The sequence below is a fragment of the Mesoplodon bidens genome, assembly GCF_964165515.1.
Source record: "Mesoplodon bidens genome assembly, chromosome: 2".
NCBI classification, from domain to species: Eukaryota; Metazoa; Chordata; class Mammalia; order Artiodactyla; family Ziphiidae; genus Mesoplodon; species Mesoplodon bidens.
In genome coordinates, this window is record NC_138177.1 from 177630314 (window position 1) to 177658161 (window position 27848).

The following is a 27848-nucleotide window of genomic DNA, read 5'->3' on the forward strand; positions in this document are numbered from 1 at the left end:
AACCCATCCCGGGTTCTCTTTCTCCAAGGACCCCCTAACTTACCTGCTTACAGTCTGAGCATGCAGTGATAGGCTTCATAGGTGTCTCCGAGATTGGGGTCTCCTGGAGGCCAGAGTCTTGCTCCCCTGAGTGAGGAGGGGCGGCACGTGAACAAGCAGACCTGCAGAGGTCACCGCAACCCTAAGAGAGGGCCCAGGAGACCAAGGTGATGGACGGGGCATGTGATGAGGACATATTTGGAGGCCAGCTGGGTGGCTCTGGACAAAGAGCTGCCTTCCCACTGTTCACAGGCCCGAGGGCACAGCCAGGCTCTCAGCTGTAATGCGGGTGCTTCTGGGGTCCCGCCACAGCCTGGACTTGTCAGACTCCAGTGGCCATGACCCATTCTCCCCCTCACACTGGTGTCAGGCACTAGGACCATGGACATACCCCAGCTCAGACCCGAAGACAGAGCCAGCAGTCAATGTGTAAAACAAATGAAACGTTTATTTATAAGCAGGAATGCTGTCTGGGATACATACAGTGCAAACTTTCCTTGTCTTGGGATCAACACAAGCCCACAAGCTGGAAGATTGTTACCAAATTAGGTCGAATGGACCCCCCACTTGGGCCCTAGCCTGGCTGAGGCCCCCTGCCTTGGCAGAGAAGGTTCTTTTTCCATTTGGGTTCGCACAGCCAAAAACAAAACCGAAGCTGAGATTAGAGCAGTGTGAGATTTATTCAACGGCCAGGGAATGGAGAAGCAGGAACTTAGTTCATAAATGCACTTCTCGCCTTAATGGTGAGAGGGATTTGCTTTTAAGGAGTAAGGACAATGGGGGTTAGAGTGAGATGAATGATGGGGAGGCAAATGCATTACTTTTCTGGGAAAGAGGCAGGGTTTTCCTAGAAATGGGATGCCATCCCTTTTCTGTCCTTTTTTGGTCAGTGACTTCCGGTCACAGCCATTGTAGGTGTGTCATTTAGTAGCTAATGTAGTAAAATCAGTGTAGAATGAGACTCAGGGTCTACTAGAGGTCAGATTCATCGCCACCTTGGTTTCAGCGGGTCCTATCCAGTTTTTGTTTCCCTCTTCCTATAGCTTGTGTCCAGACCCTGCGCCTTAAAGGTGTATGTTAGTTCCTGTTCAAGGAAGGTGTTGGTGGGTTTTGACCAAGGGTCTGGTGGCAATTCTGGTAACAAAATGAGGCCACACCCAGAAAGAGTCTCCTTCCAATTCATCCCTGTTCTGCTGGGGTGATGACAATGAGGCCTGAGGTCCTCCCAGGACAGTCCACCAGGGGGCAGGAGTGCTCCACGGCCATAAAGGGTCCAATGTGGTTGGAGACCCTGGCTAGTCCAGGGAGAGGGACGTCTTGATTCCAGAGTGGGAAGCCTTTCTTCTCTCCATGGTAGTGGCTGGGCTTCTCCTATCCTCCAGAAGTTCAGCTGCCAAGTTCAAGTCCAGTGGAATTTTTCAACAAGGGATCCAAATGTCAGGGACCCAACAGTCTTCTCAAGGAGGCCCCCACCCCCTTCCTTCCAGAATCCGGTTAAGGCCACACTTGTCCACTGTCTACAGGGCCTGGGCCTGCGCTTGCGGGGAGTGGGCTGACTCCTTAATGAGGAAGAGTCCCTCGGCAAAAGTGTCAGCTTCGGCCGCTTCTGGCAGGCCGTTTGATCTGACAACATGGGCTACACAGAACCACAACACACAACACAGACATGCAGACACAGGACTGGCTCTCAGCGTCTCACGACCACTCAGGATCTCAGTGGGCACAGTACCAAAGTGGCTCCGAGGCTCCATGGGGACCTGGGACTCCAAGAACAGTGGGAGGGGGTCGGGAGAAACAGGAGCACCCCCTTGGGAGGCAAAGGAGGAAGGTCCAGGCTGAGGTAGGAGGAGATGGCTGCAGGGGCTCAGTCATCTCCTGTTCCTGAAATTCCCTGATAGGAAAAGGTGTGGCCTTGGAGCCCCACACCGGACAGTGGGGGAGGGGAAGCTCAAACTGGGGGTAAATGGGAGTGAAGGTCAAAGGCAGAGGATACAAACTCTGAGTTTGGCTTTGTTACACTGTTGGCTTCTTTATCTGCATGGTAGCTAATGGTTTTTTTTTTTTTTTTTATCGCCACATGTTAAAACTGGAAGATTTCCGGTTAGAGGTTTGCCATCTTAACCAGGTCACAGCCCTCATTCAGGCTGCCTGCCTGGGCGCTCTGGGCATCTGGTTTTCACCCCATGGTACGAGATGGAGCTAGCAGGAATGGATTTGGAGGTGGTGCTTCCGAAAGTCCTGAGCTAACCTGGGGGACTCCTGTCCCCTACAGGGGTTGCCACCTGCTCCTTGCACAGAACCATCTGACTGATGACACCCACCCCTACTACCCCCACTGGGACCATCCTGCAGTCTCACATTCAGGCTAAAGCCCTGCTCTTTCCCCACCGCCCCTTCTCCAAGGATGATGCATGCAGCATCCCTCCTCCCCAGCAGGAAGCCAGAGCCGGGTAGAGCCCAGGGATTAAAAGAAAAATAAAAACCAAAAATGACAAGGGCTCCAGGAACCAAGCATGCAGGACCGGCTGGAGGGGGCAGCTCTCCGAGAGGCAGGGGATTTGTTCCAGGCTGCCCAGCACATCCGTGTCCACCGGCCTTCCAAGAGAGACGCACACCGTGACAGGACACACCATGACTCTCCCTGCCTTGTTCTTCTGCCTGCAGGTGAGAGGAAGGCTGAGGCCGTGGAAGCCGCTAAAGGAATTTGGCCCAGAAAGAGTCAGAGTCCTGCGGGGGAGGGGCCTAGAAGGACCAGGGGTTGGTCCCACCTTGTCTGTGACACTGCCCACGCCAGACTGGTTAGCTGGGCTTCATCCCGGCATCAGGTACCCCGAGGGGCAGGGGCTTCTCCTCTGGGCTCTGCAGCAGAGTCTCTGGAGCCCCCGGCTGGGACTGGAAGGGGCATTCCTCCTTGGAGAAGGGGACCTGCTCATCTTTCGGGGAGCCAGAGGGGCTGGTGTCTGTGTCCCTCGTGGAGCTGGCCTGGGAGGGGCATTGAGAGCTGTGGTCAGAGCTGCTGCAAACGTTGACGATGCAGGTGACATTGACCTGGGTCCCATGGCCACCAGACGATGCCTCTGCTAAACACAAGACAGGAGAAAGTGGTCAGCTGGGGCCTTGGAGTGGGGGGTGTCTTCACAGCCTGCCTCCTGCCCGAGAGGCAGATTAAGACAGGCGGGGAAAGAGCGCTGGGCCAGGAGCCAAGAGGCCCCTGTTCTAGCTCAGCTTTGCTATGTAATCTTGGGCAAGTCCCGTAAACCTTTGTGTGCCTCAGTTTCTTCACCTGTCAAATAAGAATACCCCGCCCAAGTCACCCCACAGATGGGAGGAGCCAACTATATAAAGCAAGTGAAGGTGCTCCAAGAACAAAACACACTCCCCACAAAGAACCGGAGAAGTGAGCCAGGACAGGAAGGATACATTACGGAGTCTTGGTGAAGCAGTAAAGATGAATTACTTTCCCGAAACTGCAGCAAGGCGTCAGCAGCCCTGCCCACACCAGCTATGAAAAGGCGAGACCCCTGTCACTGGCCCGTCATCTCTATGCCAAGGAACCGACACCAAAGGGCTTGGAAATTGCTCCTTTACGGAAATTAAACATTGACCCTGAACTTGTCTTCATTCACAGCAAATCTTTTCCTTCCACATAGAGCTGCCTCTAAGATTTCATAAATCTGGGATTCCGGGATGGGGTGTGGTGGGGACGTAGTTTGTCCTCATCACTGAGGCCGGGATGCCCGGAGCTCCGCAGCCTGATCTGCCTCCATAAAACTTGGCCTAGTCACTTAAACTCTTGGAGCTTCCATTTGCTCAGCTGTGAAATGGGTCTAATGACCCTTTCCATCCCCTTGAGGCAAGGATGACTCTGCCCTGTTCACTGCCATATCTCCGGAGCCTGCATGGCTCCTAGAGACGGGGTGACAGGCTCAGTGAAGCAGGGGTTCACGCTGGGCCCATATATCCAACCACGTCTTCTGTACCTCAGCTTGATTCCACCCCCATATCCCGTCCAACCTGCTTCTCCCCATCTCAGTTCACACGCCTGCCATCCACCCAGATGCTCAGTCCCAAAGCCTTGGACCCATCTTTCTCTCACACCCCACATCCAAGGCACCAGCAATTCCTACCTGGTCCACCTTCAAGTTCACCACCTCCTGCATACCGCCTGTACCTCCATCCACTCCCTGGACTAGTACAGTCTCCACCTGTCACCTGGCTTCTACCTGGCCCCTCTGCAGTCTGTTCTCCACCAGCAGCCAGAGCCAGATCATTTTCTTGGCTGCTCCAAACACAGTTCTCACCATGGTCTATGAGGCCCTGCACGACCTGGTGCCTGCCTTCGCCCCACCCCATCTCCTGCTGCTCTGAGATCCTGGCTGGGCTCCCTCCAGCCATACTCACCTCCCTGCAGCTCCTTGAGCCTTCCAAGCCTCAGGGCCTTTGCAACGTGCTGCTCCCTCAGCCTGGAACATTCTTCCTTATTCCCATAGCTCGCTCCTTCCTTTACTTGGGCCTCAGCCTGGAGGCCACCTCCTCCAAGAAGCCTCCGTGGCTTCCCTCTCTGAAGGAGGTTCACTCCTGCCCATCCATCACTCCCTGTGTCCCTCCCTCTGCTATAATCTCCAGAGCCCCTAGCTCCGCCCACTGTGCAATCCATTTCTGGAGTCCTCATTGGGTTCTCCCCCACCAGGCCCTGAGTCCAGAAGGGTGGGGCCTTTCTGACTGTTCCCTGCTGTGGCCCTAGTGCCTATAACAGGGACACGTGTGAATGAATAAAATCCAGCCCACAGGTGTGTTCTGTTCTTGGTGGTGGTAGTGTTTTTAAGTGAATTGGCTGCCAACATTTAAAATTCAGGAGTTTACACTTTCAGAATCTGGATTTAGAGCTTCCCTTGGGAGCCAGATGGGGGAGAGCGCGCTATGCAGGACCCACAGACCTGAATGCGACTGGCAGCAAGGGCTTCAGGGCACAGGTTCAGCCCCGCCTCCCCTCCCAGCCCTGTGGGCATCTGAGTTTCCTAACTAGTGAGGGACTAAATGGTGGATAAGCTGAGGAGATCAACGTAAGGGCTGGACACAGAATAGCCCCTCAAAAAGGATGGTTGCTGCCACTGTTACTATGACGACCTGAGTGTCCAGGGGTTGTTGGGAGGATTGGCTGTTTGTTTTCCAGTCTAGTTTGTTTCCAGACTCCAGGGAAGCCTGGGAGGAGGTTGGAGCTGGCGAGCTGCTCTGCTCAGAACAGCCCCAGACAGGCAGGGTGGAGGTGGGGTGCTGAAATCATGGGGCCGGAAGGAACTTTCCACCCTGTGCCTCCACAGCACCCAAATGTCACCCAGAGTCACCAAGGCCGTGCACACTGTGAACGAGACATTGCGGGGGCAGACGGGGGACCAGGAGGGGTCACAGACCTGAGGTTTACCCATTCGCACAGCAGGGAGAGGTGCTCGGGTGGGACAGAGAGGAGGGGAGAGCAGAGGCCAGAGAGGCGCGGAAGGAACAGAAAAGAGGCAGCGGGCAGGAGGGGTGGGCAGACACGGTCAGGGCTCCCCAAGGAGGAAGCCACACCAGGATGCGTGTGGAAGAGGTGTCGCAAAGAAAGTGGAAAGATGAATCTAAGAGGTAGAAGAAGACCAAGAGCTTTATATTCTGATCTCAGTTATTCATTCGACAAACGTTTAGGGCCACCTGCTATGTTCCAGGCACTGACCCAGTCCCTTCCTTGGGGAGCTCTCAGGCTGGGGTGAGGGCACTGACAAGACATCGCACTCATGAGGGTGGGTGATGATGAGAAACTACAAGTGGGACGCCGCAGCCCACGGCCTGAGTCAGGAGGCAGGTAGTGAATGCTGCCGCAGCCCTGCCAAGGAGCTGCCATGCTCATCTCTAGGACAGGAAGCTGAGGCCTGGCAGGGTTAAGGAGCCTGTTCAGAGTCTCACGGCACCAGAGCAGCCAGGAGGGCATCTGGGAATGAACCAGGGCCACGGTCATGCCTCGACCCGCCAGCCAGCGCTGCCAGGGGAGAGGGGGAGATGCAGGCCAGCGGGCTTGGCCTCTCACTACAAAACACGCCCGAGGAAGCCTCAGGCTTTCTGGGGGACCCCCGCAGGGGCCTCCTCCAATGTGGGCACTGCATGTGCCCACCAGGGGTGACACTGGTCACAGACCAGGTCTGGGGCTAAATGCAGACTGTGTACACAGGGCACGGGCTTCTCCAGACGCCACATGGGTTCTGCAGTCCTGATGCCTCAGGTCTAAAGGGACCGGACTACAGGCACAGTGAGTGGAGTCCCAGGGCCATCATCTACTCTTTCAGCTTCCCAGGCTGACTCTGGACCCTGAGAGCCCAGGGGTGATTCCTGGCTCTTCTGTTTACCAGCTGTGCCCTTGAATAAGCAGTTTAACCTCTCTGAGACTCAGTTTCCTCATCTGATAGGATGAGGAAATATAATAGGTATTAATATTGTAAAAATAATATAATATATAATTATAATTATAATATATACTCTAATAATATATTAATAATAAAATAATATATTATCTAATACAATATATAACAATATAATATATAACAACATAATATACAATAAATATATAATTATGACATATTACAATATTAACATATAATATGTTATATGCTATATATATTATATATAACATTAATGTATAAGTTAACATATTAATATAACTTTTATATATATACAATATTAATATATATTATATATATACATGCTACATATGTCATATATAGCATCAATATAATATCAATGTATTATTCATATATTGATATATAATATTTACATAATATATCATTGTTATATGCTATTTTACGTATTATATATTATATGTACTATAATATATAGGAAAACTCCCTGCCTGGATACTGGGGACACAGAGGATAAGCTGAGATGGTCTAGAAGGAAGGGTGTTCCTGGTGCGAGAACCCGCAGGGCAAAGGTGGGAGGGATGTGGGGGTTCCGAGAACAGAAAGAAGCTTGTGGCTCAGTTTCACCTGAGGGGGCAGGGGGAAGGAGGCTGGACGGGGGCCCAGGCTGGTGGTGCAGGGCTTCCAGTGCCCTGATGGGAGCTCAGGCCTCATCCTGCAGGGGAGGCCCAGGAAGAGACAGCTCAGACAGAAATGAGGAAGAAACACACTGGGGAGGGGGGGCTCCCGCCTCTTACCTGAGCTGCCGCAGCTGGCCGGGGCCTTCTCCACGCCCGGCGCCTGCAGCTGGGGCCTGGTGGGCGCCCTCCTGTCTGCGGCGCTGGCCGAGCTCTCCAGGGAACTGCTGCTGGAGCTTGGCGCTGTGGTCAGCAGATGCTGCTGCTCAGGACCTGGGGTGCTTCGGGCCTTGTCAGCTGGCAGATGCGGCTGGATGGGGAGACGAGGGAGGAGGGAGGGCGGTCAGCCCATCAGCCGGCTCCTGGTCCCCTCTTCCCTCTCACCACCATCAGCACTTCACAGTTTACACAGCACTTCTGCACACTCTCTCCACACACGGCACTTTTAGGACGTGTGATTCTCTGTGGCTTCTGTGATTAGCATCGCTGCCCTGCTGGAGTGTGAGCCCTAAGAGGGCAGGGGCCATGTGGCCCTGTTCACCAAACAGTCTTAGAGGTGAGGCAGGATTTTCACCCTCATTTTGCATAAGGAAGCAGAGGCCCAGAGAAGGAGAGTGACTTTCCTGAGGTCACCCCATCAGCATGGGGTGATGCGGCTCAGCCTAGCAGCCAAGGGCATGGACTCTGGAACCAGACCACGTGCGTGCAAATCATGACTCCATCACTCACTAGCTCTGCAACCTTGGACAAGTTACTTAACCTCTCTGTGCCTCTGTTTTTCCATCTATAAAGGAAAGAATAACAACCTACCTCCTAGGGTTATTGTGAAGATTGAATGGCTGAGTTTTTGTAAAGTGCTCAGAACAGTGCCTGTTCTATTGTAAGCGCTGGTCAAGGGTTGTTAAATCGGGGCTCAGCTAACTACTGCCACGGACCAAGTCCAGCCTGCCACTGTTTCCGTCCAGGCTGTGAGCTAAGGATAATTTTCACCTTTTTAAATGGTTGAAAAAAAATAATTAAAGACTAATATCTTGTGACACGAAGTTATATGAAGTTCAAATGTCAGTGTCCAGAAATACAGTTTTATTGGCACACAGCCACGCCCATTTGTTTATGTTGTGTCTGTGGCTGCTTTCCTGCTGCAATGGCAGGACTGAGGAGATATGACAGAAACCAGATGATCCAAAAAGCCTACAATATTGACTGTCTGGACCTTTACAGAAAACGTCTGCTCACCCTTGTGTTCAAGCAGTCAATCCAGTGTAGACAGTCCTCTCCTTTAGGACCCTTAGCCCTGCCATCTCAGCAACACTTTCCAGATTCCATTCCCCAAGCTGCTCTGTGACTCTGCATCTTTTTCTCATAAAACACAAATCCCAGAAACATAATAATAAAATATTAGCTGACGCTTGAATCCATCCAATGCCAAGCACTGTGCTGAAGCCTGTCCAGACACTATCTATACTGATACTTCCAACAGCCAAGTGTTATCCTCGCTTTGCAGATGCGGAAACCGAGATCCAGAGAGGTTGAGTTGCTTGCCCAAGGTCACAGAGTTAGGACGTGGTGCATCTGGGCTAAAACCTACACACCTTTCCTGGGTGTGTGGGGTTTCAGCCCCAGAGGCTCAAGACAAGGTGCCCCATTTCCAGACACCCGTGCTGGGAACCCCTGGAAATTTCACTCCAAGGCGGTTGCCTGTCTGCACCAATTGAACAGGTGCACAAGCCCTTGCCTTGGGGTTCTGGGCGATCACTGGATTCCAGAAACAAGAGAGAGGGGCCACATTCTCACCCACTGCCGTGGCCTGCCCAGGATGAGAGGGTCCAGGGTAGAATGAGAACTGAGGCGAGTAAGTGCTGGAGGGATGCAGTCTAGCAGGGTCAGGGAGGTGAGGTCAGAGGTGGAGGACACAGGACCCAATCCCCGCAGCCCCCAGCCCTGCCTGAGCCCTGCATATCCCGAGGTCAGCTCACAGACTCTCACTCCAGGCCAGAAGGATCCTTTGCAAGCAGTCCCTGTGAGGCCACGGAGGTCCAGAGAGGGTGATTCCCCTGCTCAGTATCACACAGCGGGTCCGTGGCTCAGTGTACACTCTGGCTCAGTGTACCAGAGCCGTGTGCTTCCCACTCAGTCCCGCCTCCTTGGTTCACCGCCCCCGGCTTTGGAGGAATGGAGGGCATTTCAAGTTCATGCTGAACCTTCGCTCAGATGGTCTGACCTTGGTATTTGACCCCACCCCCAGCCCTGCTCGGAGCCTGGACGGGCAGGGGAGAGGGAGGGGGAGGGGGAGCATCCAAATGTCATTCTTCACACCCCCCAGAGAAGGGGCTTTTCAGTCTGCGTCCCACTTTTCTGCTGGTGGCTAGGGCCGGGCAGAACAGAAACCCCCAAAGGTCACAGCTTGCCTCCCTCCCCCAAAAGCCACAAGTCGCAAAGTTCAGGCAGGCTCTGAGTGGGGCAGGTGTATTGAGTCCTGTTCCTTGGGTTGGGACCCCAGGAAGGGGAAGCCCTGAGGGGGTTCACTGAACAAACAGGATCCCAGCCGGCCCTCCTCACCCCCCAGCCTGGCCCCGCCATGGGCAGAAGCAGAGACCCTGGCAAAGCCGCTGCCTGAGCCTGTGTCTGTCTGCATATGTGAGCGTGTGTTCCTGAGATTCATACACCTGTAGGTATAGGTGTTAGGGTGTCGGAAGTGTGCACACATGTGTGTCTCTGTGTGAGGGAGCACGTGTGCATGTCTGTGAGTGGTGCAATTAGCTTGTGTGCTGGAGGTGGTGAAGAGAGGCACTCCTAAGTCTGTGTCTCAGGCCACCCATTCGCTGTGTGACCTTGGGAAAGGTACTTAACCTCTCTGAGCCAAGATTCCTGGGCTGTAAAACTGGGGCAATAATCATACTGCCTGGGTCACAGCACGGCTGTGAGACCGAACAACGCTCAGTACTGAGCCTGGCCCACGTTCAGCACCGCATGAATATTCTCCCTCTTTATGAAACGAGAGCCTGTGTGAGTGTGTCTGTGGCGGTGATTGTGGGTGAGCTCACACGTGTGGTTACGCTGGCCTTTTCTGAACAAAGGGAAGCCACCGTCCTGCCATGCCTTGGCGTTACAAGGAGGGACAGGGAAGTGCTGAGTCACCATGCTTTCAACCCCAGTGGCCTGGGCCAGGAGCATTATACTAGGCCACCGTTAGCAGGACCACTGCCAGCCGGCTGAGGAACGGAGTGGGGCGCAGGCTGAGCATGGGGGTGAGGGCAGGGCTGGGAGCCCAGGGACGGAAGGGCATCTGGGAAGGGGACCAACCTCTGACGGCAGTCCCTGCTGGGGATGGGGGGTGGTGCCTGGAACAATTCTGAACATCTGCCCTGGGCGAACAGGACGGTGGGTAAAGACAAGCCCTGCAGATTCAGACTGAGTTTCAAACCTGGGCTCTGCCACTCGCCAAGTGGCCTAACCTTACACAGGTACCTGAACCTCCCTGAGTCTCAGTTTCTTCATCTGTGAAATAGGGATGATGACACTGTGTACCTCACAGGGGGCGTGTGAGGGTGCAGGGCCTGGCCCGGGGCTCAGCCAGTGGGGCGCTGGAACCAGCTCAGACCTGTGCGTGTTTGTTCCCAGCTCCACATTCAGTAAGTAGCTTGAAACTGGCCATGGTGGGAGCGTTTATAACACAGAAATGAGCGAAGTCCACGAATCAGGGTTTTGGGGTTTGTTTTTCCCACCTGGAGGGCCAGTTACCAGCACATCCCTGGGCTCTACGTGCAACAGCACTCAACAAACAAGAGTGGAGTCACTCACATTCAGTGAACACAAAACTCAGTGAAGGAAAAGGGGAAGCGGGGTCTCCAGGCCACACCTGAGACAGCTTTATTGCACCCAGTATTGGGAAACACTTGGTCAGCAAAGAGAAAGTGGCAGCTGGGTGCTGGGGTGGAGCTTAAAAAGTGCACTTGCTCTATGGACCACCAGGCAGCAACTGTCAGTGTCACTGAACTGAAGCCAGAAAAAGGAAGGAGTGGCATTCACACACCGGGGAAATGGGAAATAGTTTGAACTCCCAAACCAGTGTTTCTGTCTGCTGAAATACCGTAGGGCAGGTCAAAGAGCACTGGGCCAGGAATCCAGAGACATATAGCTATGTGACCCTGGGCAAGTCATTTTCCCTCTCTGTACCTCTTTTCTTGTCAGGACAATCAGGAGATGAAATCAGTCTGGTCCCTACCAAGTCCAAAACCCTGTGTAAGCCTCAGGCACTGGGCCACCAGGACTGAGCTTTACCCTAGCACAGTGGTTCCCAACCGGGGGGTGATCCTGTCCTCCGGGGGCCCTTTGGCAATGTCTGGAGACATTTTGGTTCTCACTCCTGGAAGGCAGTGCTACTGGCATCTAGTGGGGAGAGGCCAGTGATATTGCTGAGTAGACTACAATGCACAGGACAGCCCCGCATGACAAAGAATTAGCAGGCAGGGTTGAGAAACCCTGCCCCAGCAGGACGGGGCACATGGAGGGAACTCCTTGGACTCTTGTTTCCTCATCTGTAAAACTGGATGTAAAAACCTGCTCTGGGGCTTCCCTGGTGGCGCAGTGGTTGAGAGTCCGCCTGCCGATACGGGGGACGCGGGTTCGTGCCCCGGTCCGGGAAGATTCCACATGCCGCGGAGTGGCTGGGCCCGTGAGCCGTGGCCACTGGGCCTGCGCGTCCGGAGCCTGTGCTCCACAACGGGAGAGGCCACAACAGTGAGAGGTCCGCGTACCGCAAAAAAAAAAAAAAAAAAAAACAAAAAAAACCTGCCCTGCCTACCTGGTGCACAGTGGCAGCAGACACCATGTACTGGCTCACCCCACACACTTTCCAAGCCCTCTCCCTGGTTCTCCTCTACCATAAAGGCTAGGAAAGCAAAGCACCCCATTTTGCAGCCTCCCTTGCAGCTAGGGGTGGTCACATGATACCATCTGGCCAATGAGACAAAAGGAGAAGTCTACCCAGGGCTTCTAGGAAAGTGTCTGATTTCCTGCAAAAGGCACCATGGCTGTCCTGGCCATTTCCCCTCTTTTTCCTGCCTCAAATCTGGAGGTCACATATGCAGTGGTGATCATCGTCTTATGACACAGGCCACAAGCAAGAGAACAAAAGCCAACACACCAAAGATGGCAGAGCCTGGGGTCCTGCTGGCTTCACAGGAGGAGGCAACCAAACCGCTCCAGCAGCCATCAACCCCTCAACTTTGTGGTGTGACAGAATAGAAAGCTGTTTTAAGTCACCCTAATGGTTTTGGTTACTTGCAGCCAAATGCCTTCCTGATGGAGAACTGATGAAATACTATGTTGGTGTTCTGTTTCTAGCAAAAATCCTGCACAGACTCTACTTGATAAAAATGATCAGAGGGTGAAGTTGGGGGAGGACCCAGGCCCAGACCCCTAGTCTTAACCTCAACCCCAGAGATGACCCCCGAGGCAGGACCCTCTGTGGAACACTTGGGTACCCTGGCACGCAGTTTGAAAACCCCTACTCCATGAGGAAGTGCTTTGTAAACACGATGGAGATGTTGAGAATCGTTGCCAGCTGGGTGAAAGGCACAGCCCTGCAAGCTGGCTGAGACACTGTCCCCATGTAACGGTGAGGAAACAGCCATGAGCAATTTCATGTCAGTCCAAGGTCACACCATGGGTCCATGACCACACGCTTGCCGCTGACACCACTGACCCCTCTGTTCCCTGATGTGGCCTTTCACACTCAAGTCACCTTTACTCGTCCCAGCGACAGACCCCGGCTGGCCTTTTCTCAGCCTCCCAGGGCTCTGCACACTGCCTGACGTTGGACAGACCAACCTAGAGAATTCACTGCTTCCCGTGGGATGACAACCCAGCCCAGCAGGAAGACGACAAGGGAAGGAGGAGGGGGAAGGCAGAGGGGCACTCACCACCTTGGCGTCTCCGTGCAGGCAGAAGGGCTTCTCTGCAAAGAGGAGAGAGGGGACAAGTCAGAGAGAGTGACTTCCTCAGGTCACATCTGTTCTAACTAGGGGGGACCACGGGGCCCAAGCAGAAGCAGTTGGAGTAGGCCCAGCCCCGGGGGGAGCAATTACCTATCAGACAAGGTACACAGAAGCCCCCATACCCAACTCTCCAGACAGCCCTCAACACCCCCCCAAACCATTCTTCAGCCTGCCCCCCTTTGCTCATACCATGCCCCCTGCTTTGCATGCCCTTTCTTTCCTGCACTCATGTCTCCATCAAAATCTTGCCCAGCTCAGATGCCACCTGCTCCAGAAGGCCTGAACCCCCAGGATTCCCAGACCAGAATCCTGGACTTCTACCCTCTTGGATAGCCCTGAGGGCATCTTGCCTTTTAGTAGATAAGTTAGTGGAAGTGCCTTCCGCCCCAGGCTCTAAAGTCCTAAGAACAGGGACTGCCATACGCAGCTCTGTCTGACCCATAAGGCTGTGCCCAGTGCTGGACTCAGAGGGGTGCCCCAGAAAAGCTTCCTGAACGGATGTGTAAATAGACGGATGAAGGGGGTCTTCCCTGGTGGCGCAATGGTTGAAAATCTGCCTGCCAATGCAGGGGACACGGGTTTGAGCCCTGGTCTGGGAAGATCCCACATGCCGCGGAGCAACTGGGCCCGTGAGCCACAACTACTGAGCCTGTGCGTCTGGCGCCTGTGCTCCGCAGCAAGAGAGGCCGCGACAGTGAGAGGCCCACGCACCGCGATGAAGAGTGGTCCCCGCTTGCCGCAACTAGAGAAAGCCCTCGCACAGAAATGAAGACCCAACACAGCCAAAAATAAATAAATAAATAAAGCTGAGCTCATGTCCTTCTTCACTAAAGTTGCCTCCTTAATTCATTAAAAAAAAAATAGTCGGATGAAGGAAGGATGGGATCTTACTTTTTTTCTGGGTCACGATGACACAGTTCACCAGAACTACTATTAGCAGACCCAACGCCGTCACACCCACGATCAGCCCTAGAAGGAAAAGAGAAGTTCAACACAGCTGCAAAAAGCAAACTCAAGTGTACCAGGGACCAGGCAGGTCAGCTGACAACCAAAGATGACTGGGGTGATCGCAGGCGAGGGGCAAGCCCAGTGCAGAGGCTCTCAGATTTGATTACAAAACAAACCAAAATCCGTGCACCTAACGCAACGTGTCTGTAGGCCACACTCAGCCCAAGGGCCACGAGTTTGAGCCCTCTGGCCTGCTGTAGTCCTAACCCCAGAAGGGAAGCCCATGAGGTGACCTGGCCCAGCCCACTGTCAAAGCCTAATGGGTCCGTCGGAAACAGCAACCAGAAGACCATCTCCACTTTCACATAGAACGCTGACCCTACCTCTCCCCACCCAGTAATTCTTAGTGGCATTAGTAAGTCTCGGAAGAAGGCAAGTCTCAATGCTACCTACGTCCCAGGAGGGCGTACAGGGTCTAGCCCCTAACAAGCTCTTGGTAAGACTCTGAGACAGGAGGGAGGGAGGGAGGAAGGGTGAATGGGCCCCCTCGTAACTTACCGATGGGAAGAGAGATGTTCGCTGTGTTGCGCCCTTCAACTGGGTAACTTGGAGGACCTGGGGCCATCGGGAGCCGGCCGGAGGTGCTTGGAGCTGTGCTGGACCCTGGAGTCGGCTCCATGGGTTGGGATCTTGTGAGGGCTGGGCCTGGGGCCGCTTTCAGGGTGGGGAGCACAGATGTGCAGACTGCATCCATCTCTGAGGTGCCACGGATGGCCACCGAGCTACAGCTGGGGGAGGAGGAGGCTTGGTCAGGGACAACAGGGGACTGAATGGCTCAGGGTAGCTGGGCTCACTCGTGGGACCTAGGTCAGTGTGCAAGGGGTCCAGCAACTGCGTTAAGGGGGCGGGTTTGTGTGCCACGCCCTCTTTCAAGACCTATGTCCCCTATGTCCCCTATGTCCCCACCCAGTCTTGACTTCCAGGGCAAAACTCTTGTTCACCATGCTGTCTGTTCAGGGACCCACCCACTGTCAGATAAACCAGTCCTGGCATTGAACAGGGCTCGGCAATGCCTCAACCCAAGGGAGTAACTGGGGGGATTCCGGCCACCATGGCACGCTGTTCTGTGCTCTAGGCCTCAGGACCGCCCAGGGACAGCCCCTCCTTGTTCCTTCAGAAGCAGAGGATTCAGCCACTCACATCCGGTGGGGCCTGCAAGTATCCATGGATGATGTTGTGTCGGAGAACGTCCCTGGGGCACAGGGAGCGCACGCCACATTTGATGTTGCAGTTCCTTCAAGAAAAATCAGAAACTGTCACCAAATCAGCTTTTCCATGGAACAGGTGCGCCTTGGCCCTAGGGGAACTGGAGCCCTCGGGGAAGAACAAGGGGCCTGAGGGATTCGGGCTGCACCTCTCCCCTTCAACATGAACACACACACACCTGGGCGGTTTGTCCTTAACTAATTCTAGTGACTGTGTCTTCCTGGGGCACCACCTGATTTTCCAGTAGCCTGGGGCTTAATTTGATCCATCTCTGGATCCCCAGGGCCTAGCACACAGGAGGTGCCTGATCAGGAGTGCTGGAGGAAAGAATGAATCGGGATGGTTGGACAGATGGGTACCAGGCACCTGGCCGCCACGGACGACGCTCCAAGGAAGGAGAGGCCCAAGGGGGTCCCCAAGGACCTCTGGCCCTGGCCCCATACCCGGTTTGGCCACGCCGAAGCCAGGGCCGCATTTGCGCAGTGGCACGCACAGCCGGCACCCCTCCTGCCTTCCCAGGGTGCAGTACCAGCCCGGCTTGCAGGTGCAGATGCGGTTCTGTTTTGTTGTGCAGGCTTGAGTTTCCAACTGGTCTAGAGGAGCGAGAAGACAGCCGAGGGTCACTCCTGCCTCCACCAGCCTCACCCACCGCCACGCCCACTCTGTCTTCCCACCCAGCCCCACCACCCCCAGACAGCTCTGATCTCCAGCAGACTGCTGAGCCACCCTCAGGACGGGGCCAAGAGACTGCTGGACACAGAGTCTCCATCGCTGCATGAACGAGCATGCCCGCTTTCCCAAGCATCATGTCCTCAACTCTAAAAATGGGCACCATTTTCCCACTGCTGCCCTTGGCCTGCCTGCCCCAAGGGGCTATTAAAGAGGACTCGGTGAGACAGGGGATGACAGTGCCGCTGATAAAAAGTAAAGAGCTGTACCTGTGCCCTGGGGCATGAAAACAGAGGTCTGGGATAATCCCAGCCAGCTCCCAGGCAAAGGGGCCCGAGTGCATGGTGGCCAGGGGAGGATACCCAGGACTACCCCTCACTCTGGGCCGGCTGACTCACCAGGGCTGCAGCGGGAGTTACAGCTGAAGCACGCGGGGACCAAGTTCCAGAGCTGGGTGTACGTGCTGCTCTCGCAGGAGTGACACACGGTGTCTGAGGTCTTGTTGCATAAGGACTGTACGCGGTAGCCTGAGAAAGCAAGGCGAGGAGTCTCAGCAGAGGAGGGGAGGGCTGGGGGGGGGTTCTGCCGGGACCCTGGGCTCATCCATTGTCCTCCAGAGCCCCAGAGTCGTGAGGCCTGGCTGGGAAGGCTCTTGGATGGAGTTTCGACTCTGCATCCTTTCCCATCTAACGTGTACCAGCTGTCACGCCATCTTTGAACCCCGCAGCGCTCATAAAATATCTTCCTCTCTGCTCTTTTCAGGTGCCTGGAATTGCGCCATTGGAATTGCCTATTATTAGTCAATTAGACTTTAGTTAGAACTGGTTGGCCGGTTCCTTTCTTCTTTATAGTTGGCTGAAATTCTCCAGCTGGGAAAGGTAAAAAAGGCAGTAGTAGTCATCCCTGGTATCCTGTCAAGGATGAGGCCATGGGACTCCTGAAGGCCTCCAGAGAAGGCATGCCAGGGGATGGGAGAACACCCAGGCAAACCTTTAAGAAGTTTCTCTTCGGAGTGCCTGTCCCCATTCTTATCCTGCCACCTTCACTGCTGTGCTAATCTAGTAACTTCTTATAGAGACCCTACCGGTTAACGGAAGAAAGAAGAGTCACTTCCCCTGGGGTCTCTTAAAATGGCCATTGGAGGTGACAGGTACATATGTGCCTGCCCACATCTCAGGCTCAAAGCTCTTCAATGTCCTTCTGGATCCTGCAGAAGAAAATCTAAACTCCTTACCATGGTCCCTGCTTACTCACTCTAGGACACATGCTGTTCTCCACGTTCACCAAAGCAGCTAACACCTCAGGGCCTTTGCACATGCTGCTCCCCCCCTGTATGATTGCATAACTCACTCCCTCACCTCCTGCATGTCTCTGCCCACGTGTCAGCTCCTCAGAAAGGCCTTCCATGACCACCCCATATAGAACAGCATGTCCTACTCTGTCTCTGTCTGCCTTCCCCTGCCTTGTTTCCTTCACAGACCATATGTCTATTTCTTCTACTGGTTTATTTGTCTAGGCCTCTGTTAGAATGCAAAACCCACGAGGGCGAGGATTTTGTCTGCCCTGCTCTCTGTTGTATTCCCAGCACTCAGAACAGTGCCTGACACTCAGCAAATGCTTTATAAACATCATAGGAATAAATTATAAACAAATGAATGGATGGACAGCACCAGATGTTGGGCCACCTGCCTCTCCCAACTGGGATGAGGCCTCAGGTCCACCATCTGTGAAATGGGTAGCAGTCACTGATTCAGTCAAATATGCACTGAGCACCTGCTATGTGCCAGGTATTGTGCCGAGTGCTGGGGATTCAGCAGAGAACAAGCCACAGTCCCTGTTCTGAGGAGCACACAGTGCGGGCAATAAAAGAGATCCAGGCCAGGATCACACAATGTCAAAAGAGCTGCTGCCATGGGGGATGCCAAGGGCCAGTGGGAGCGCAAAGGAGGAGTCAGATCTGGCCAGGCAGTGCTGGCAGGCTTCCTGGAGGAGGGAGACATCAGAGACCTAAGCGATAAGCAGGAGTAGACCAGGGGAAAGGAGTTGGGAAGTGCACCAAGCAGAGAGAACAGCATGTGCAAAGGCCCAGAAGCAAGAGGGAGCAGGGGGTTGATTCATGGAACCAGTGGGAGGTCAGTAAGAGTCCAGGGCCATGACCCTGACCCCCTAACCCCCATAACACACCCGCTCCCTTCAAGGCACCGGCCCACAGGGACCCAGCCAGGCTGAGGGCAAGGGTCCCAGTGGCTGCCCTCACCTGGTGGACACTTGCTGCAGCACATCTGGACCTTTGTGTCGTAGTATTCTTGCAGCCGGCACGAGCTTCCGGGCTCCGGGACATAGGGGATAAACACAGCCTGGAATGGGGAAGGGAAGGACAGCCATTAGCATGGCCACCCGTGGATCCTGCTACGCTGTACTCCCAGAGCCCCATCTTGCGTCCTGCAAGTGTTTGGCCTTCTCCCTGCTGGGGCTCTACTGACATGGGGACTTCTCCCTTTGGTGGGGGGTGGGTAGAGGTAGAAGAAGGGATAGTCCCTGCCTTCTTTCACCTCCCCCTCCTCCCCCCTCAGTGTAGCACACTCACGTCTGCAGGCGGAGACGTGGAACCAGCTGGCCGGAGTGGGGGGCCAGCTCCTCATACCACATGGGGCAGAGGTGAGGCCTTGAAGCCTCCCAGAAGGCGGTGGCCTCGGTCACAGCGAACGGCGGAGTTCGGCACAAATCAGCCGTGCCTAGGTTGCCTCGTCTTCCCTCTTGCACCTGGTAATCACCCCTTTGTCCTTCCAGCTGAGTGCTGCCTCCTCTGGGAAGCCTTCCCAGACTCCCCCAGGCTGATTCAGGTTCTTCCCGCTCTGGGCTCTCTCTAAACACTGAATATGCCCTCCTGACGATCATCTCACTGTGCTGAAATGGGTCACATTCTTGTCCTCCCACCCTCGCAGGTACATTTGCATGCACACGTGCGTATACCTGTGCACATAACACACACAGACACACACACATACACACGTCTGCAATGCAAAGGGCAGAAATGACGACCTCATCACCTCTAGACCCGCAGCTTCCAACATGGGGCCCACAGCAGAGTTTGGGCTCAGGAGAAGAATATTTGTTGATGATGATCGTTACATTTCTGGAGCACTTATGGAGTGCCAGGAGCTGGTCAATGTGCTCCAGGTGCCCTACTTAGTGGATGTAGTTGCACCCCACACAGATTCCCTATACCAGCAGGACACCCATCTCCAGCTGTCTTGGGTGTTGCCCCATAATGGCTCCCAGCCCTCAGGTGGGACCAATGCTGTGACATTGTTCACGCTCCAGAGCATCGCCCCCCAACCGTGGGGTCAGAGGGCATGAACTGTAGGGAGGCAGGCTGTCACTTGGCCTTCCCCTCCCCCTCCACAGCACCACCAGGAAGGCATGACTGCCGGAGCCAGGGGCAGGTGGGCCCTTGGCTGGTCCCTGCATCCAGGACAAGTGGGCCTGGAAACCCAGCTGCCTGCCCCACTCGGCCTGGCAGACCTACCCTGGCTGCACACAGCTCGGCGCCAACAGCTGGAAGCATCAGGGCGATGACGCCCAGGGGCTGGGGGGCGATCTGTGGCTCTTGTGCCCCCATGCCCTTGGCCGAGCTGCGTCCACTGCCCGGTGACTGTTCGCTGTCACCCCAGAGCCTGGCGTGTATTGACAGTTAGGGGCTCAGGGCTCACTAATCTGAGCAGTGGGCTTCATCACAGTATCATTTCCTGCAGGTCCAACCTCAGCACAAGGGACAGCGAGCCCTAACCCGGGTGCGCCTTCCACGCGGATCGGCCCCGGAGGCCCATCCTTCACCCACACCCTCACCCCAGGCCTGGTGCCAAACCCCAGGAAGGCAGCTCTAAGGAGGCTGGGAGAGATGCAGGCCGGCAAGGGAAGTGGGATCCATTCTGCATGACCCAGAGCCTAAAAAGTAACTTCCATCCCCACCTGGACTGTAAGCTGATATGCCCAGGGCTGCGCCCACATGCGCACACACACATGTTCTCACACACACACACTCACTCAGTCCTGATACTTCCTCCCTAGCTGTTTGCTCCTGGAGTAAAGCCCCTTCTCGGGGCTCCTCCCACTTACTGGGGGTGGGGGTCACTGCCTGCGTCCAAAGCCCCTGGGGTGGGTGTCTATTATAATGCCCACTCCTACCGCAACGAAGGAGCAGGAGCCTGGGGGTGGAGGCCAGGAAGCTGTACTGTTAAAAAAAAAAAAGAAAAGAAAAGAGAAAAGAAAAGAAAAGAAAAGAAGAGAAGAGAAAAGAAAAGAAAAAAGAAGAGAAGAGAAGAGAAAAGAAAAGAAAAAAGAAGAGAAGAGAAGAGAAAAGAAAAGGAAAAAGAAAACTGCCAAGTGACTCCCATGCTCCAGGGCTGAGCAAACCCGAGCAGCACGCAGGCCAGAGCGAGATGAGCTGGGGCAGCACGTGGAGGAGAGGCTGGGGGAGCCCCGAAGCCGGAGCGTCGTGCTTCCTGCAGCCCCTTCGCACCATCATTCACTGCACATTAGCTGCAACGCAGCGCCTAACTGCCCCCCCCAGCCCCCCTGCAGCCCGCTGCGCCTCGCACTCTAACTGAGCAGCCCGGGCGGCAGCCTCCCCCGGCAGACAGCATCCTGAGGGCAGGGAGGGGTCACACCTCTTTCCCTCGAGCCCCCTGCCCCCCAGGGTGGCGGGCACAGGTCTCAAGGACCCTGCACACGGTGGGCTTCCTCCCCCCAAGTACCCTAGGGGTAACTAGGGGAGCCCCTCACTCCTGTGGACCCTGAGAGCCACCGGCCCGGCAGCTCCGGGCGGGGAGAGGACTCCTCCTCCCCTCGCCCCCCCTCGCCGGGGCAGCCCTCTGTGGTGCAGTCCAGGGCGCCTGCCCTGCCTGGGGGAGGATTTCCTGTCAGGGCCCAAAGGACCTGACGGGAAAGGGCCCTGCCTTGGCCAAGTCTGGGCTCTCTCTCCACCCGTGGGGCAAGGGTTCTGGGACAAAGGCAGCCAGCTGGACCCCCAGGGCCCCCAGGCCACTGCCCAGCGGCCTCCCATCCAGGGTCTTTTCCTGTCTGAATCCCGCTCTGAATCCCCTTCCCTACACTTCCTCCTGCCGCTCCGACTCCAGCCCTCCTTTAAGCAATCTTGAGGCCTGTTTATCCTCGGACAGGAAAAAAAAAAAAAAAAAAAAAAAAAACCAAACCACTGCCCTGTCATGGCTAAACAATGAGGAACAGAAAGCCCCTTGCAGAGTGGGACAAAAGGTCACTCCCTCCACTGCCTTGCTCACCAGAGCAGAGGCTAAGCTGGGGCACAGCCCTAGGAGCTGGGCCTCAGGTCAGCAAAGGAGCCAGACAAGCGGAGCGTCCTTGGAGGGGCCCAGAACATGGTGACCAGCCTCTGGGAAACTAGGTGCTATGGAAGCTTCTGTTCTTCTGTCTGGTGTCAGGGAGGCTCAGAGCCACACTCCACCCACCCACAGGGGAGCTCTGACCGACATTTTAAAATGAGGAAATGAATTGGGTAGTACTGAATTCACTCAGCATGCTTAGCAGACCCAACTTTCAAAATACAGCATCCCCAAGTAAAAACTTGGAAATCACTGATGAGCATGAGCATTAACCACTCATTTAACAGGTAGGAAATCTGTGATCGTGTGTGTGTGTGTGTGTGTGTGTGTGTGTGTGTGTGTGTGTGTGTGTGTGTGTGTGTGTGTGTGTGTGTGTGTGTGTGTGTGTGTGTGTGTGTGTGTGTGTTGGGGGAGGTTGGAGAAGATAGATGATGGATGGATGGATGGATGGACAGATAGATAAAGAGAAGAAGAGAGGATGATAGATGAAAGGAAGGAGGGAGGGAGAGGGAAGGAAGGAGGAAGGAAGGAAGAAAGGAAGGAGAGAAGGAAGGACCCATCTAACATCCAATTTGTAAGGCACATCTGATTGTGCCCATTTCACAGACGGGGAAATAGAGATGGAAAGAAGCCAACCCACCTCCTGGGGTTTCCCAAAGGCCATGCCAGGGCCTGGCTGGTGGCAGGCTGAGTGATGCCTGTGCACAAGGGGCCAACAGGGCCCATTGCTCATCCACCACAGGCCTCAGAGCTGCTTCCCATCGGAGTCTGCAGCTCCATTTCCTCTACATCCCAGGAGTGACAGTACGTGTTGGACCCACCATCAGATAGACTCCTCACCAACATTTCACAGATGGTTGAGAGGTGAAACGATGCACCCAAGGCTACACCAGAAGAGCCACACCTCCGACGCCCCTATCCTGCCTCCTTTCTCTTGTGGGCCCAAGCTTCCCTTCCCCTCGACACAGACCCAGGACCCCAAGCGCCTCCCAAACTCAACACCCTCTCCCACCATGTGGCCTCCAGCACTCCTCCAGGTTCTCAGCTTTGGCCCTTTGGAGAGGAAAGGGAAAAACAGGATATTCATTAGGCACCAACAACTATCTGCCAGGCCACGCTGCAAGCACTTTACAGAATCCCACTCCTACCCCCCAAAAGCAGGCGGGCATGTGCCCACTTCACAGCTCAGGGAGATCAAGTCATTTGTCTGAGGTCTGGGAGGGAAGAGGTGGAGTTGGGATGTGACTCTTGCTCTGGTCCCACTGGAGAAGTCTTTGCTCCCCTCCTCAGGACAGCTAAAGGGGCCAGCCCCTGAGATCCGCCCTCTGCCCTGAGTCACCACCGTGCCACCAGCACCCGTTCATCCACCTCCACCCCGAGCGGAGCCTGGGGAGCTGGTTGACACGGGCACACGCGCCCTCTCCCTCCCTCCCTCCCTCCCTCTCTCTCTCTCTCTCTCTCTCACACACACACACACACACACACACACACACCAGTGCAAGGGACCTCTCTCAGCCTCAGGCCAACATCCTCTGACCTCAGCTCTGACCTGGTTTCCCAGGTAACCACGCAGGAATCTCAGAAGAGCCCTCAGCGGTTAGGGACACCCAGCACCTGAGACCCTGCCCTTCCCAGAACTGCTTGTGTCACGGGGCTCCTTGACCTGTCAGGAGCCGGCAGCTCCTCAGCAAGCAGAAGCGGGGTCAGCAAAGGCTCAAAGGTAGGAGCCTGTGAACAGGGAGGGTTGGCCCAGCTGATCTGCAGCTGTGTCAAGTGCTGGAGGGACATGTGGGAGCTGATGACCAGGAAACATGGCCCAGAAGTGGGGGTGGGACTGAGGCGCAGCAGCTCAGGGCTGGCAGCAACCTTAGAGATGATCTCAGATGACCTCCCATTTACTGGTGGAGAAAGACAGGGGCAAAGGTGGAAACGTTCGTTCATTCATTCAACAAACATGAAGGCGCTGGGCACTCAGCATCAAACGTAAGCAAGTCCCTGCCCAGGAAGCTGGGCTCTAGCTGGGGAGACACAGACACGTACAGTGGAAAACGGGAGGTGGTAGCAGGAGCTAAGGAAGAGGGAAAAGCAAGGTGGGGCCAGAAGCCCCAGGGAGGATGTGCTCCGCGTGTTCTGGGCACAGCCAGGGGGCCAGGGCAGCTAGGCCAGGGTGGGCGAAGGTGAGGGAGAGGGTGAGGGTGCTAGGAGACAGAAACGGCAGCACCTTATCCTGAAAGTCTGCATCGTGCAGAGCTGTTCACACGCAGTACCGTCTCTGATTCCTCATTCCAGTGCTGTGAGGTTGGTACTATTAGTATTCCCAAGTCACAGATGAGAAAACTGAGCCTCAGAGGTCTCCTCACCTCCAGCTCTGTGTTCCTTCCCCGCCCCAGGAAGACTGGATCTCAACCCTCCCTGCGCTGGGCCCACCCCAAAGGTCCTCCCTCCCCCACTCAGGCACTTCTTCTACTGTGGGCAGTAACTAGCTTCTCTGTGCCTCAGTTTCCTCATCTGTAAAATGGTGGTGTGGCCTGGTTGAGGCTCTAAGCCCTTTCCAGCTCTGGCTTCTTAAGGATGGGCATCAAAAAACTCAGCCCCCTCCCAAGACCTCAGGAGGATGGGGTGGGTGGGTGGCCCACCCACATGAGAGGTGGAAAAACTGAATGCCCTAGGAGGTAGGGGCTGGGGTGTGAGGCCAGACTGAGGGTGGGTGTGGGGCGGGGCTTCCCTGCCCCAGCTCTGCCCCTCAAACGCTCTCCGAGGGTGAGGACGGCCTGAGCAGGTGTCCCCTGGGAGGAGGGGGGCTGGAGATGTCCATCCTCCCAGGTATACGGACACCTGGCCTCACAGGAGGAGCACTGGACTCAGTTCAGAGGATCTGGATGCATATGCTGGTCCCAGGGGACTTGGGGACATCACTTACTCTCTGAGCCTCAACACTGTCATCCGTAAAATAGTGACGTAACACCTTGCCCGGCCGCCTCCTCCTCCTCCTCCTCGGGTTATTGCAGGCGCAAAGGCGGGGGGTGGGGTCTTAACTTGGGTCCGTCATCTTCTCCCAGACTCCCAGGGGACCCAGGGGGGTGGCTCTAAGGGTCTGCAAAGGCCCTGACACACATGTGGACTTGTGTCGGAGGGAATATTAGAACCGGGCTCTCTCTGCCTTGGTTTCAGCTAAGAACAGGCACGGCGAGGACAAGTCGCTGGGGGCAGGCGGCCCAGTTTTGGTGAGGCGCCAGGTGGCCCATGCAGGCCTTGCAGTGGAGGGGGTTTCCCTCCCTCCTCGAGAGCAAGTCTGGGGAAGCTGACCTGTGACCCTTGGAGTTAAGGAGTCACCCTCAGGCTGACCCCAGGCCCAGTCCTCAAGAAGCCCAAGGTCAGGAGACGGCAGTAGGCCAGCTGCAGGGACAGTGGAGCGGGCCTCGTTAAGGCAGAGGGAGGAGGGGACGCCTGCAGGCCAGATGCGGGCTTTCTAGGGTAGTGGCCTTGGGTCGTCTCCAAGGCACTTTACTCAAGCGGAACACCTGGAGGGGTGAGGGGACCCCAAAATAAAGAGTCTGGGTGAGTGACCAAAACCCAGCAGCCAGGGGCCCATTAAGTGGCCAGAGGACACAGTGTCCAGGATAAGGGACAGGGATGTGGCTGTGAGTCCCTGAAAGGAGGCGAGCCTCAGAGGCCGGCAGGGGGCAAAGCCAGAGCAGGACCAGACTTACCTGGTGGGTCAGGCATGAATGTTCCCCGCCCCCTACTCCCTGCCTTTCCCACTCCTCCCCACTCTCACCCTGGAGGACCAGAAACCACAGCTAGCAGCCAGGGCTGGAGGAGGGAGGCTAGCTCAAGGTGGGCACTGTACTGGGGCTCGCCCAGTGAGCAGCAGGGCCAGGGCACCAGGCAAGACCCTCTGATTGTGGAGTCTGAGTCAGCGCACTTTCTCGGGGAATTGGGCAACCCCGCGCCAGCTGACTTCCTGCCTCCTTGCTCCCCGACCAAGACCCTGCATGCACCCCAAGGTGGGGGCCCTTAGTCCCTTCTCCTATTTATAAATAGACTGCGAGAGGGGAAGGCAAGAAGGACAGGCCTGGGGAAGGAGGAGGAAGTGGCCGCCACCAAGACAGTGCCATCTGGAAGCACTGAAGCCGTGGAGCCCGCTGCTCTTCCTGCCAGCACGGACGAAGCGCTGCGGGGGTCTCCACCCCCCGCCCCCCACTTAGATGCCAGTACCCTTGGGAAGGGGTCCCACTCCCAGCCTCCCCCAGGAGCACCCCTGGCAGGGTGAGAGCAGGAAGGGGACATGGTGGGAAGAAGGCCACGGTGGGGAGCTTCAGGCTTGAGGAGTACACGTGCCCCACACAACTTCTCTTTTCACAACGTGGGAGAGACAGAGACTGTTCAGACCCAGGAGTAGCACCTACGGCGTGCAGACAGCGCTGAGCGCGCTCACATGCATTCTCTTGTTTTACCTCTGCACCAACACAGAGGTCAGCATCACCCCATTTTAGAGATGCAGAAACAGAGGCTTCCGGAGATTCGATACCACGTCTGGGGCCACGTAGCCAGCAAGCAGCAGAACTAGTCCCAGCCACGTCTCCCTCAGTGTCCTCAGACGGTCTTATACCCTGTGGTCTTCTCTTGCTCCCTCCTATCACAGAGGAGAGGCCCAGAGAGGGAGAGTGACTCTGCGGAGAACACACAGTGAGCAAGGTGTGGGCGGGTTCAATGACTCTCCCAGGCAAAAGGGTCTCCAGGATGCCAGGGACAGACACTGCAGCCATGGAGCAGAGCAGAGGCGTCTGCCCAAGGACCCAGGGAGGGAAACCGGCTTCAACCAATAGAGAAACCACATCATTTCCATGGCAGGTCCCTGGGGCCCTGGCATATGGTGAGAGAGAGCAGAACCACTTGGGCTTCAATCTTAGGGGGTTCTCGGGAGCCCCGCAGACTTCGGGGTGCAGCTGACACGGCGATGACGCCAGAGCCAGGCAGTGGAGGCTCAGCTGCCATCACGGAGCGGAGCGGCACGTACGTCAGGGGGACCGACCACATCACAGGCGGCGGCCGAGGGTGACACATCCCACTCCCCGCCTGCTGCCTGTGATGTCGCTTTAGAAGTGAGCTGGGGGAGGACAGGAAGCCCGGGCTGGTATCCGGTTCTTGGGGTCAGGCTTTGTGCTAAGCACCGGGGTACAAAGATACCAGGGCGTGGTCCTTACCCTCAAGGAACCCTCGGTCTAGTTGCAGAAAACACCCCAACCCTTTCCATCCCCTCCCAACACACACCCCCCAGGCCCAGCCACCACCTTCAACCTCCTCACTCTTGGTCCCCAGGCTTCCCAGACAGACCTGAAGCCACCTTCCTACACCAAGTCTGTCCTGAGCTCAACGTCCTCAGCTTGGGGCCCGGAGGCCACTACCTGGGCCCTGCCAGCATCTCCCACTCAGTCTTCACCTCACCCTGCATCATCCCTCTGGCTCTGGCACCCTCCTTCACGTGTCCTCCTGCTGATACCTCTGCCCAAACATCCTGCCCTCCCCTCTTGCAGGGCTAACTCTTTGGCCTCCTTCAAGAGTCCTCTCCACTATCATCTCAAGGGAACCTTCTCCGGACCCGCAGATGGGGTCAGAGGTCCCCCCACTGAGGGCTCCAGCGACACCCCGGGTCTATCTCTCTAATTCACGGACCACCTTTTGGTTAATTGTTTGCTTCCCTGTGTCTCCCCGTCTGCACCCTCTAGCGTGAGCTCTGAACCAGACACCCGGGTTTCGGTCCCAGCTCTGCCACTCACCAGCCTCAGTTTTGCCATCTCTGAAACGGGGACAAAAGCAGTGCCCACCTCACGGGGCTGTTATGATTCACTGGGCCAAGGCGTGTGGAGTGCGCCATGCCCAGCAGCAGCAAGAGCTGAGCGTTAGTCGTTGGGTTTTTATTACTCATGGCTCTACACCCAGCCCAGCGCACAGCCCACAGCGGGTACCTAATAGATGCTGAATTGTTTAACAGAAGCAAAAGGTTTCATTTCCAATTAGCTGAAATGAGCTGGGGTTAGCAGGAGAACTGGGCAGGAAATGGGCTTATAGAGAGAGAGGGTGGCATCCCCAGAATGGCAGAGACCCTCATGGCCACTGCAACCACCGTGACTTCTGGGTGGTAGTTTAAGCACAGAGTTCGGAAGGGGCTGTCTGGGCTGGAATCTTGGCTCTCCCTCTGGTGAGCTGAGAGCCCGAGCCCAAAGCTTAACCTCTGGGCCTCGACTGCTTCTCCTATCAAATGGGGATGATAATGGTACACCCTTCCCAGGTGGCCTTGAGGACAGAAGGCACTCGGGGCATGTAATGCATTAGACCCATGCCTGGCACCCACGAAGCACCCCCCTGGACGTCAGTCCTCGCTCAGGGTTTGCTGCACTCTCCCAGACCCCAAAGGGAAGTGACAAAGGGGACCCTTTTATCCCCACCTCACCACTGAGAGGAAAACCAAAGCCCAGGGAGAAGGTCCCAAGGTCCTGGCAG

General features: G+C 55.7%; 1 protein-coding gene across 2 annotated transcripts in view; it reads right to left on the reverse strand.

The window, feature by feature from the left end:
* Nucleotides 1–467: 467 nt before the first annotated feature.
* TNFRSF1B (TNF receptor superfamily member 1B) overlaps nt 468–27848 on the reverse strand; it is a 36858-nt gene continuing 9477 nt past the window's right edge. The window contains exons 2-11 of one of the 2 annotated variants that reach the window (XM_081224151.1): nt 18242–18341; nt 16383–16511; nt 15759–15908; nt 15250–15343; nt 14608–14837; nt 13993–14070; nt 13027–13061; nt 7223–7412; nt 2808–3119; nt 468–2697 (exon numbers count right to left, since the gene is read on the reverse strand). In XM_081224151.1, coding sequence (XP_081080277.1) covers nt 2839–3119; nt 7223–7412; nt 13027–13061; nt 13993–14070; nt 14608–14837; nt 15250–15343; nt 15759–15908; nt 16383–16511; nt 18242–18341 — 1287 coding nt within the window. In that variant the 3' untranslated portion in view covers nt 468–2697; nt 2808–2838. Of the gene's footprint in view, nt 3120–7222; nt 7413–13026; nt 13062–13992; nt 14071–14607; nt 14838–15249; nt 15344–15758; nt 15909–16382; nt 16512–18241; nt 18342–27848 lie in introns of both variants that reach the window. The other variant, XM_081224150.1, reaches the window with a different exon arrangement.